The sequence below is a fragment of the Nerophis lumbriciformis genome, linkage group LG27, assembly GCF_033978685.3.
Source record: "Nerophis lumbriciformis linkage group LG27, RoL_Nlum_v2.1, whole genome shotgun sequence".
Taxonomy (NCBI): domain Eukaryota; kingdom Metazoa; phylum Chordata; class Actinopteri; order Syngnathiformes; family Syngnathidae; genus Nerophis; species Nerophis lumbriciformis.
This window is the reverse complement of record NC_084574.2, coordinates 7,626,974-7,640,000: the sequence shown is the minus strand read 5'-3', so window position 1 is coordinate 7,640,000 and position 13,027 is coordinate 7,626,974. Positions and strand designations below refer to the sequence as shown.

Sequence of the window (13,027 nt, the reverse complement as noted above, 5' to 3'; positions counted from 1 at the left end):
TAGTACCGTTTTTGATTCATTAGTACCGCGATACTATACTAGTACCGTACAACCCTACTGTACATTCATGCACGTAATAATGCCATCACTCCTGCGAGCGGATGAATGATCGTTATCAAGCCTTGCTGGCCAGGGCTGCGTGGCCAACTCGCCCTTGTTGGGCTAAACAAGCAGCATACCTGCCAACTTTTGAAATCAGAAAAACCTAGTAGCCAGGGTCCAGGGGCCGCAGGCCCCGGTAGGTCCAGGACAAAGTCCTGGTGGGGGGTCTTTGCCCCCCGACGCAAAATGATTATTAGCATTCAGACAGGTTAAAATGTTGCTAAAACCATCACTTTTCTATCAGTCACAGTGACTTTTCAAAACAAAAATATTACAGCAAAAATCATATGGGTTGATTGACATGTTTATTCTGTAAACTAACTTCAATAGTTTGAAATTATTTTGACAGTTAATGCCAGTCATCCTGTCAACCTTTCACAGGACTTCAATTTGTTAATTGAAAGTATAAACAGTATAAACACTTTTTACAGTAAACAAATGGTAAAACAGTACTAAACAATTCCATTAAAAAAAAAATTGGTGTCATTATTAACTTTCTGTCCAAGCTTGTATAATCTACTGCCTTGTTCAATTGTAAAAAATATTCTGTGCCTAAAATTCACATTTCTATCACAATTATCATACTGTAAACATGGTAAGCTAACTTCATTAAAATTAATAGTCCTGTCAATAGCATGGAATTACAATTCAAATGTAGTTTTTTTTGTAAGCCTTTCAAAAGAATTCAAAATATGAAAAATTAATGAAAATTAATTTAAGCCATCAGACACTTGAAAAGTGGCACATCACATCTCTAATGTAATCATTTTAACTTTTCAACAGAAATAGCACTGCAAAAATATTAAGGACATACTTCTGTATTTTGGTAGTTATGCTGTCAACATTTAACAAGATTTCTTCAACTTGGACTTGAAAGCATAAATAGTATAAACACTTTTAACAGTATAACAGTACTAAACAATTCCAATAGATAACATTGGTGTCATTACCTTTTTGTGGCTAAAATCCGATAAACGTTGAAAGTTTTCCACTTGTATCGCTAGCAACGGCATTAGACTTGTGTTTTTTTGTCCCAACGTGGTCTTTTACATCGCTAATTCCTCCGTGTCCGATTGAAAAATCTTGTCTGCACAAGGTGCAATTCGCGTAGTTTTCACCCTTTTTGGAACAAATAATTATTCCCGGATAGGCTTTTGAATATTCTTCACGGAATGACTGCAGTTTTCTTTTCGGTTTAAGACTCGTTTGCGATTTTTCTCCGGCTGATTCCATGATCGTTCGCTCGTTTGGAAACAATGGCAACTGGTGCCTCGTGCTTGGCAGCGGTGCTATAAATAGCCTCGCGCATGGCATTCGGAATGGCTCGATAGGAAGTTACGGGAAGCAGTGTCGATTGTCATTGTTGTTATGCGATTTCGTGAATAAAACTTTAAAAAAAAAAAATTTTTTAATGAATGAAAAACCGTATTTTTTATCACTGCAACCGTAACCCGGAATAGGTTGATGAAAACCGTACTAATTACGGGAAAACCGGAGTAGTTGGCAGGTATGAAGCAGTCACTCTCATGAAAGTCCAGCGTAATTAAATAGTTGTCCTTTTAGCGTGCGTCCAAATGAGTTTTTCTATCTGCAGTCCTCGCTCTCCATAAAAGAAGCCACAAAACCCTTCGTGTATGTCTTGTCCCACATTCCTAACAGGCCGGTGAATGTTTCCTACCTGGGGAGGCGCCGGCTTTGTCGTGGCCCAGCTGCCCACAGCTGTTGGAGCCGCACGTGTACACGCTCCCGTCATGCAGCAGGAAGACCGAGTGCCGCGCGCCGCACGCCACTTCTTTGAACCCCATGCCTCTGAACGCCGGACAGCTGGTGGGCTCAGTCAGCGGGTCTCCGTCCGCGCCCATCCCCAACTGGCCATCTCTCGCGTTACCCCAGCACAGCATGACGGCGAGGGGTCGAGCACGGGTGTGAACGACGACGACAATCAGGCTTGCGAGTCGCCACGCTTTCTCCTCTCGGGGGGATTCCTGGGGTAAGAAACGTGCACAAGTTGTTACGACATCTCGTCTTACCGCAAATGCATTCTGCATGTGAGCTGCTTAGGAATAAATATTGTCTGTAAATGCCGTGTTCTAGTAAGAGAGTTTAAAAAAAACAAAAACCCCGTCTTGACTAATCCCTTAAGCAGCCCCGCCTTCATGTCTCTACAGTACACTTGCACAATGCTGTCCATGATAAGAAACAGTGATGACCAAAAACGTAACATTGTATTTTGTAAATGTTAACACTACATGTGCTGTACTCATATTGCAGTGCACGTAATAGCAAAGTATGAACGACAGCAGGGATTCTTAACCTTTTTGACTTCGGGGCCCAACTTTTCCACTAAAGAGGGGCCCGGGACCCACTCAAATATTACCACTGAATTAGTAATCTCACTCTAGATTTTAATCATATTCAATAATTATAGTGAAGTGAATTATATTTATATAGCGCTTTTATCTAGTGCAGGGGTCGGCAACCCGCGGCTCCGGAGCCGCATGCGGCTCTTTGATCACTCTGATGCGGCTCAGCAGCTTACTTGCTGAACCCCCCAATTTTCCCGTGAGACTTCTGGATTTCGGTGCCTCTCGCAGAAAACTCCCAGTATTAATATTCACCGATTTTCACCCTTACGGCTATAATAAGGACGTGCCATGATGGTACAACATTTGGCGCCCTCTACAATCTGCATTAACAGAGTGCCAGCCCAACACTTGTGAAACAATATACATCTTTTGATTGCACACGTACGTGACAGCAAGGCATACTTGCTCAACAGCCACACAGGTTACACTGACGGTGGTCATATAAAACAACTTTAACACTCTTACTAATAATGCGCCACGCTTTGAACCAAAACCAAACAAGAATGACAAACACATTTCGGGAGAACATCTGCACCTTAAAAACAACATAAACACAACAGAACAAACACCCAGAATCCCATGCAGCCCTGACTCTCCCCCCCACCCCCCTGTGCGTCGGTTGAGGTGGGCGGGGTTGTATAATGTATCCCGGAAGAGTTAGGGCTGCATGGGATTCTGGGTATTTGTCCTGTTGTGTTTATGTTGCGTTACGGTGCAGATGTTCTCCCGAAATGTGTTTGTCATTCTTGTTTGGTGTGGGTTCACAGTGTGGTGCATTATTAGTAAGAGTGTTAAAGTTTGTTTTTTTTATACCGCCACCGTCAGTGTGAGCTGTGTGGTTGTTGACCAAGTATGCCATGCTGTAACCTACGTGAGCAAAGCGGAAGCCCCATACGACGTGTGGCTGATCAGGCACGCTGACTGTAGTGGGTGCTATATGCTGTACCATCACGGCACGCATGACGCTGACAAGCGCCATTAAATAAAAACCCGCGTGCCGCACCAGCTTTCAAATTCCACACAAAGGTGTGGGCTGAGACCCCTGGTTATACATATCACAAAGTCAAAAAAAAACTTTGTATGCAGTGTTATTTCATTTAAAAATTAAAAAAATGTTTGCGGCTCCCATTGTTTTCTATCATTTGTGAAACTGGTCAAAATGGCTCTTTGACTGGTAAAGGTTGCCGACCCCTGATCTAGTGACTCAAAGCGCTTAACATAGTGAAAACCCAATATCTAAGTTACATTTAAACCAGTGTGGGTGGCACTGGGAGCAGGTGGGTAAAGTGTCTTGCCCAAGGACACAACGGCAGTGACTAGGATGGCGCAAGCGGGGATCGAACCTGCAACCCTCAGGTTGATGGCACGGCCACTCTACCAACCGAGCTATACCGCCCCAATTATACCTAACTTAACTTACAGTTTAACAGGATAAACCTTGTCAAATGATATGATAATATAGCTAATATAGACACTTATATAATTTTTTGTCTTCATTATAACACTTATACAAGACTTTTAAAGGCATTTTGATAGTAGGCTAATATAGACTTTTACATCGTGTTGTCTTCATTATATATGATACTTTTAAAGTCTCTAAAGGAGAGCTCCGCCACTCGGCGGAGGCAACTCATTTGGGCCGCTTGTACCCGTGATCTTGTCCTTTCGGTCATAACCCAAAGCTCATGACCATAGGTGAGGATGGGAACGTAGATCGACCGGTAAATTGAGAGCTTTGCCTTCCGGCTCAGCTCCTTCTTCACCACAACGGATCGATACAGGGTCCGCATTACTGCAGACGCCGCACCGATCCTCCTGTCGATCTCACGATCCACTCTTCCCTCACTCGTGAACCAGACTCCGAGGTACTTGAACTCCTCCACTTGGGGCAGGGTCTCCTCCCCAACCCGGAGATGGCACTCCACCCTTTTCCGGGCGAGAACCATGGACTCGGACTTGGCGGTGCTGATTCTCATCCCAGTCGCTTCACGCTCGGCTGCGAACCGATCCAGTGAGAGCTGAAGATCCTGGCCAGATGAAGCCATCAGGACCACATCATCTGCAAAAAGCAGAGACCTAATCCTGCAGCCACCAAACCGGATCCCCTCAACGCCCTGACTGCGCCTACAAATTCTGTCCATGATAAATGGGTTATACCTTCAAGGTACTCAAAGCACTTTTGACACTATTTCCACATTCACCCATTCACACACTGATGGCGGGAGCTGCCATGCAAGGCGCTAACCGCGACCCATCAGGAGCACGGGTGAAGTGTCTTGCTCAAGGACACAACGGACGTGACGAGGTTGATGGAAGGTGGGGACTGAACCAGGAACCCTCAGGTTGCTGGCACGTCCACTCTCCCAACTGCGCCACGCCAGCCATAAAAGATATGAACAGAATCGTTTTATACAGAATATGAATTGCATATTCTGTATAAATGGGCAGCACGGTGGTACAGGGGTTAGTGCATGTGTCTCACAATACGAAGGTCCTGAATTAAGGCTGGTTCTGGGTTGTTCACTAAGAACCAATGTTAACCAAATGCATGCTTCTCTGTCCTGGCTAACAGTGCAGAACAGGTTGTCAGCTAATACTCTTATATTGTTCAGATCAGTAACCGGTAGTAAAACTCCTGCTTTTCTCATGGCCCGAATAGTTCACAGTAGCAATATACATAATCATAAGACCAGGGCGTCTAGTGAGGGGCATTTTGTACTCCCTCGTCCCAGGAAGAATGCTTTGCGGAAATCTTTTATTTATAGATCTGTATCGCTCTGGAATAACCTGCCTCAAAATTCTCACCGGCATTGAAAGTAGGTTTTTAAAAAAGTAATATTTTATCTGAGTCTTTAAATTAGTTTACTCCTTGGTGATTTGTTTGATTTTATATTGTGTAGTTATATTTATATGGTAATTGTTATTCTGTGACTGTAAATTGTTTGCTTGTTTTCTTATTGATGCTTTTATTTTTTTCTGTATTGTGTAGTTATAAATATATATGCTTTTACCTGTAATTGTATTGAATTGTGGACCCCAGGAAGACTAGTGGGTTGTTGTGGCAACCAGCTAATGGGGATCCTTAAAAATCAAATCAAGTCCTGAGTTCAATCCTGGGCTCGGGATCTTTCTGTGTGGAGTTTGCATGTTCTCCCCGTGACTGCGTGGGCTCTAGAGATGCGCGGATAGGCAATTATTTCATCCGCAACCGCATCACAAAAGTCGTCAACCATCCGCCATCCACCCGAACAACATTTAATCAAAACCGCACCCGCCCGCACCCGCCCGTTGTTATATATCTAATATAGACGATGCAAGGCATTCGTGAGGTTATAAAGCTTTTGCCTGTTAAAGAAAGGAGACTGATCCAATGCAGCAGAGACATTCAATGCGTGCCACGCTGTCACGGCCCAGACGCACACCAGTGCGCAATCATCTGGGAGCCGCGCTGAGCGCACCTCCAAGCGCGCTCGCGCCACTCAAACTGCTGCAGGCAGCTGCGTTCTATCTTGTTTTAACATCCTGTGGCACTCTTCTGGGATCACGGCGGACGAAACTGCTCATGCTCAGGGTGTTTGTGGAGGTTCGGGGTTTTGCACAAATGTGATGCACCATGTTAGATGTCCCGGTTTTGTGACTGTCGTAGACATAAACAGCGTCGCAGCTCTTGCAAATCACGTAGCCAGCATTACTATCATCCTGATTTACAACCTCATAAAAACGAGTCCACGCTGAACTTTTCTGGCCTTTTTTCCCCCTGGTCTTTAGTATTCCCTTTTTTAGTTTGTCGCGTACCACGTTTGCTGCTGGCGTTGCCATCTCTTTTTTTTTTTTTTCTTCTTCTGTTGTGGCATGCTGCAGGTGCCTGCTCGTTTTTCGTATGTGGGTAACAACATTTAACTATGTATATATATTTCCGAATTGGTTTAACTGCCACCCGCCTGAATCTATTTAAAATCTTTTTTTTTTTTTATTTCAACCGCCCGACCCGACCCGCGGATAAAATCTAATTTTTTTTTTATTTCAACCGCCCGACCCGCGGATATTCCGCGGTTGTGTCCGCAAACCGCGCATCTCTAGTGGGCTCCCTCCGGGTGCTCCGGCTTCCTCCCACCGCCAAAAACATGCTCCTGGGGGATAGGTTGATTGGCAACACTAAATGGTCCCTAGTGTGTGAATGTTGTCTGTCTATCTGTGTTGGCCCTGTGATGAGGTGGCGACTTGTCCAGGGTGTACCCCGCCTTCCGCCCGAATGCAGCTGAGATAGGCTCCAGCACCCCCCGCGACCCCAAAAAAGGACAAACGGTAGAAAATGGATGGTTGGATGGATGATTTGCATATTTAAATGGAGGCGTGGACAGGGACTGGCCAGCTGAACATCCAATATGTCCATCCATCCATCCATTTCCTACCGCTTGTCCCTTTTGAGGTCGCAGGGGGTGCTGGAGCCTATCTCAGCTGCATTCGGGCGGAAGGCGGGATACACCCTGGACAAGTCGCCTCTCATCACAGGGCCAACACAGACAGATAACATTCACACTCACATTCAATGTATTTATTGCTTTTTTTAGTTTTGTAGCTGTATGCAGCAATAGCGCTGCTGAAGTGGCAGCTGGCTGCATCAGCTCTGTGTTATTTTAATGTTTTATGTCCAAACAAAACACCGCAAAATGCATAAAGCAGACAAAACAAAACCTACCTGTGTGCAGAAAAACAAAAATGAGCGGTGGAGACACTCTATAATCTTCTTTTTCCACTCCTGGAGATAAAGGTAACTGCGAGTAAGCCATAGGACCAGCCCTTGCAATGTCAGCTTACTTTTTGGCAGACTAAATTGCAGCCTTTGCAACCGTGACGTCGACTCAAACTAACACAGGTGGTCTCCACGGTGCTACTAACTAGTGCATTGTGTCTGGCGAATTACAGCACGGTGACTTTACTACATGGTTCTACTTCACTCACAGGCGCGGGCACTCTTTGCGACTTACCTGGGTCATAACAGAAGCACGTATGAGCGGGCACGCGGACGCAACGGTGACGTCATCACGTCACTATACTCCGGGGCGAACACACCACACCCGCGGCGCCACAAATTGTACACAATGCACATTACATCATTTCACACATGCGGAAGAATGGTAATAAATGAAAACGAAACTTATAACTTGCAACACTTAGCTGTTTGTGATTCATGTCATGTGTCGTACAATTAGTTTGATTTGTATTGTATTCCCATTCAAAACAAGCAGAAGTGTCACCATTTAATCGCCACAACGTCTTGAATCTTTACATTATGTAAGATCGCTTATTAAAATGCGTGACTTACAACAAAAATATATTTAAAAAAACACATTACAATACAAACAAATGTGTACTACTAACCGAACAACAATGTAAATTATGTTTAACAGCCAGCTACGCTAACTATAATCTACGGATGAGGGGGGGCTTAATGTACACCAATTCATGCAGTATTTGTCACCAAAAGACACATTTAATACTGTCGGTTACACGAAACGTTAAAATAAAGGTGTATTACCTGCATAGATGCATTTTGGTGGACTGATCTCCGATTCAGGTCAGGACATAAACGAGGAAGTGTCGCGGTTGTGACGTCACTCTACGTCCCATCAAGGGACTCCTTCCATTGGCCGTCCAGCCGGAACAGGAAGTTGTACGTTTTTTTTCTTCTCGTCCGATATGAATAAAACTATAGTAAAACGAAAAAATATTTGAAAAATAATGTGGCCTTTGCAACCTATTTATTGGCTAAGTTTTATATTTTATATTTATTTTATATCCATAAATGTAAGTTTCTCAATTCCTGACCTGTTTTTGGTGCCTTTTAAAAAAATAATTAGAAATTTACTTTAAAACGCTTTCTACCTCTAACAACCAAAAAGCTGTGAAAACTATGATGCTGTGCTCCAAATTTGGATTATTTACGGAACTTACTGTTTTTGTACTGTTTCTGTCCTTGTTTTGATTATTATTATTTCTTCGATTGTATGTAAATGTTGAATATTATAAATAAAGGTTTTGAAAATCAAAAAAAAAAACTGTCGTGTTTACCTTGCTGATATTTTGATGATTTAATTTAACAGTTCTTACGGCAAAGACTGATCAGTGATTTTTACCGTCGGTAAATTGATTGATTGATTGAAACTTTTATTCGTAGCTTGCACAGTACAGTACATATTCCGTACAACTGACCACTAAATGGCAACACCCGAATACGTTTTTCAACTTGTTTAAGTCGGGGTCCACGCAAAACAATTCATAGTACAAATTAGGGCTGTGAATATTTGGGTGTCCCACGATTCGATTCAATATCGATTCTTGGGGTCACGATTCGATTCAAAATCGACTTTTTTTTCGATTCAACGCGATTCTCGATTCAAAACAATTCTTTATTCATTCAATACATAGGATTTCAGCAGGATCTACCCCAGTCTGCTGACATGCAAGCAGACAGGGGCGCCGAAAAGGGGGGGTAAAGGAGACGGATTCTAGGGGCCCATGATGGAGGGGGGCCCAGAGAGGCCCCTAATGATGATGAAATTATAATACAGAAAAAATAATGACACTGTGTTGGGGGCCCTGTAAAGATTCTTTTCATGGGGCCCAAAATCCCTAGCGGCGCCCCTGCAAGCAGAGTAGTAGATTTTTGTAAAAAGCTTTTATAATTGTAAAGGACAATGTTTTATCAACTGATTGCAATAATGTGAATTTGTTTTAGCTATTAAATGAACCAAAAATATGACTTATTTTATCTTTGTGAAAATATTGGACACAGTGTGTTGTCAAGCTTATGAGATGCGATGCAAGTGTAAGCCACTGACACTATTCTTTTTTTAAATTTTTTATAAATGTTTAATGATGTCAATGGGGGATTTTTAATCACTGCTATGTTTAAATTGTAACTAACATTGATACTGTTGTTGATAATATTCATTTTTGTTTCACTACTTTTGGTTTGTTCTGTGTCGTGTTTGTGTCTCCTCTCAATTGCTCTGTTTATTGCAGTTCTGAGTGTTGCTGGGTCGGTTTTGGAATTGGATTGCATTGTTATGGTATTGCTGTGTATTATTTTGTTGGATTGATTAATTAAAAAATAAAAATAAAATAAATGAAAAAAAAACTATAAAAAAAAAATCGATTTAAAAAAAAAAGAGAATCGATTCTGAATCGCACAACGTGAGAATCGCGATTCGAATCGATTTTTCCCACACCCCTGGTACAAATATATACTATCAGCATAATACAGTCATCAAATGACAAATTTAATATTTTTTGTGGCATGACAATGCAATGTTCGTCAGTGATGTAATGACTCACGTGGTACCTGCCGGGGGCTACTGACATTTGAGTCGTAAATAAACAGAAGAATCTAGGTCAACTCTTAAAGCCGGTGGCTGCGAACCGTGCCGCGCTAGACAAAATTCCGCTCGGTCATTGGTCAGCGTGCTTGTCAGTCAGAGTTCTACTGGCCAATCAGCTTCTTTGTCAGCGGGGCGTCAACCGGGTAAAGGATTCTAGCCATCTGATTGGCTTACAGCCGTCTATTGCCTTGTTTAATAACATTAGATTACACAAGCAAGCAGACGCGGCGGAAACTATTCCACGTTAATAGCGAACAAATATACGTGGTACGGAGGAGAAAACAGGAACACTGTATCTGCAAATATCTAAGGTATGGTTTTTGAGTGGAATGTTGTGGTTTTGCGAGGTTAGACCGAGTGCGAAGTCGAGTGCTAGTCTACTAGCTTGCTAGCTAGTCGGCTAAAATAACTATTGCTAACGTATGTACATGTCACGTTTGCAGACAGCAAATACCCAATGTGTCACTTTATATACAGTATTTGCATTGGAGGACAATTGGCAGACATTACAATCGCCCGGTAATGTCAGCCCATGACGAAAACTTCATTGAATAGTTCATTGGTAATGAATTTGCATCGCATATTTTTGCAGCGCCATGAACTGTCAAACCTCTGAAAATGGCTTTGGTCGCCACGACAATAACTGCGCATGTGCAGCAATATAAGGTTAAGGTGCAATTTTGATCACAATAAATCACATTTCTTTGTAATGTAAAATGTATTCTAAAGCGACCCCGAAAGGGACAAGCGGTAGAAAATGGGTGGGTGGGGTGTATCGCATACATGTCAGAACAATCTGCAAATAGAAAAAGTAATATACACTGTATCCACACATGCAACATATATAAACATGTATACGGTCGTGGTCAAAAGCTTACATACACTTGTAAAGAACATAATGTCATGGCTGTTTTGAGTTTCCCATAATTTCTACAACTCTTATTTTTTTCTGATAGAGTGATAGGAGCACATACCGTATTTTTCGGAGTATAAGTCGCTCCGGAGTATAAGTCGCACCGGCCGAAAATGCATAATAAAGAAGGAAAAAAACATATAAGTCGCATGTTTTGGGGACATTTATTTTATAAAACCCAACACCAAGAATAGACATTTGAAAGGCAATTTAAAATAAATAAAGAATAGTGAACAACAGGATGAATAAGTGTACATTATATGACGCATAAATAACCAACTGAGAACGTGCCTGGTATGTTAACGTAACATTGTAAGAGTCATTCAAATAACTATAACATATTGAACATGCTATACGTTTACCAAACAATCTGTCACTCCTAATCGCTAAATCCCATGAGATCTTATACGTCTAGTCTCTTACGTGAATGAGGTAAATAATATCCATCCATCCATCCATCCATCCATCTTCTTCCGCTTATCCGAGGTCGGGTTGCGGGGGCAGCAGCTTAAGCAGGGAAGCCCAGACTTCTCTCTCCCCAGCCACTTCGTCCAGCTCCTCCCGGGGGATCCCGAGGCGTTCCCAGGCCAGCCGGGAGAGATAGTCTTCCCAGCGTGTCCTGGGTCTTCCCCGTGGCCTCCTACCGGTCGGACGTGCCCGAAACACCTTCCTAGGGAGGCGTTCGGGTGGCATCCTGACCAGATGCCCGAACCACCTCATCTGGCTCCTCTCGATGTGGAGGAGCAGCGGCTTTACTTTGAGCTCCCCCCGAATGACAGAGCTTCTCACCCTATCTCTAAGGGAGAGCCCCACCACTCGGCGGAGGAAACTCATTTCGGCCGCTTGTACCCGTGATCTTGTCCTTTCGGTCATGACCCAAAGCTCATGACCATAGGTGAGGATGGGAACGTAGATCGACCGGTAAATCGAGAGCTTTGCCTTCCGGCTCAGCTCCTTCTTCACCACAACGGATCGATACAGCGTCCGCATAACTGAAGACGCCGCACCGATCCGCCTGTCGATCTCACGATCCACTCTTCCCCCACTCGTGAACAAGACTCCGAGGTACTTGAACTCCTCCACTTGGGGCAAGATCTCCTCCCCAACCCGGAGATGGCACTCCACCCTTTTCCGGGAGAGAACCATGGACTCGAACTTGGAGGTGCTGATTCCCATCCCAGTCGCTTCACACTCGGCTGCGAACCGATCCAGTGAGAGCTGAAGATCCTGGCCAGATGAAGCCATCAGGACCACATCATCTGCAAATAGCAGTGACCTAATCCTGCAGCCACCAAACCAGATCCCCTCAACGCCTTGACTGCGCCTAGAAATTCTGTCCATAAAGGTTATGAACAGAATCGGTGACAAAGGGCAGCCTTGGCGGAGTCCAACCCTCACTGGAAACGTGTCCGACTTACTGCGGGCAATGCGGACCAAGCTCTGACACTGATTATACAGGGAGCGAACTGTCACAATAAGACAGTCCGTTACCCCATACTCTCTGAGCACTCCCCACAGGACTTCCCGGGGTACACGGTCGAATGCCTTCTCCAAGTCCACAAAGCACATGTAGACTGGTTGGGCAAACTCCCATGCACCCTCAAGGACCCTGCCGAGAGTATAGAGCTGGTCCACAGTTCCACGACCAGGACGAAAACCACACTGTTCCTCCTGAGTCCGAGGTTCGACTATCCGGCGTAGCCTCCTCTCCAGAACACCTGAATAGACCTTACCGGGAAGGCTGAGGAGTAAATAATATTATTTGATATTTTACGGTAATGTGTTAATAATTTCACACTTAAGTCGCTCCTGAGTATAAGTCGCACCCCCGGCCAAACTATGAAAAAAACTGCGACTTATAGTCCGAAAAATACGGTACTTGTTGGTCACAAGAAACATTCCTGAAGTTTGGTTCTTTTATGAATTTATTATGGGTCTACTGAAAATGTGACCAAATCTGCTGGGTCAAAAGTATACATACAGCAATGTTAATATATCACTGCAATAAGGCGCTTTTGGTAGCCATCCACAAGCTTCTGGCAAGCTTCTGGTTGAATTTTTGACCACTCCTCTTGACAAAATTGGTGCAGTTTAGCTAAATTTGTTGGTTTTCTGACATGGACTTGTTTCTTCAGCATTGTCCACACGTTTAAGTCAGGACCATTCTAAAACCTTAATTCTAGCCTGATTTAGCCATTCCTTTACCACTTTTGACGTGTGTTTGGGGTTGTTGTCCTGTTGGAACACCCAACTGCGCCCAAGAA

At 43.6% G+C, this 13,027-nt stretch overlaps 2 protein-coding genes across 5 annotated transcripts in view; one reads left to right on the top strand and one right to left on the bottom strand.

The window, feature by feature from the left end:
* The window catches only part of herc3 (HECT and RLD domain containing E3 ubiquitin protein ligase 3), a 51,461-nt gene extending 43,349 nt beyond the window's left edge, over positions 1-8,112 (bottom strand). For both annotated transcript variants that reach the window (XM_061922918.1, XM_061922920.1), the window contains exons 1-2: positions 8,008-8,112; positions 1,781-2,087 (exon numbers count right to left, since the gene is read on the bottom strand). In XM_061922918.1, coding sequence (XP_061778902.1) covers positions 1,781-2,087; positions 8,008-8,013 — 313 coding nt within the window. In that variant the 5' untranslated portion in view covers positions 8,014-8,112. The remainder of the gene's footprint in view (positions 1-1,780; positions 2,088-8,007) is intronic.
* The window catches only part of ppm1kb (protein phosphatase, Mg2+/Mn2+ dependent 1Kb), a 33,696-nt gene continuing 22,615 nt past the window's right edge, over positions 1,947-13,027 (top strand). For 2 of the 3 annotated variants that reach the window (XM_061922922.1, XM_061922923.1), the window contains exon 1: positions 10,033-10,161. The gene's annotated coding sequence lies outside the window, so the exon portion shown is untranslated. Of the gene's footprint in view, positions 2,093-10,032; positions 10,162-13,027 lie in introns of those variants that run through there. The other variant, XM_061922921.1, reaches the window with a different exon arrangement.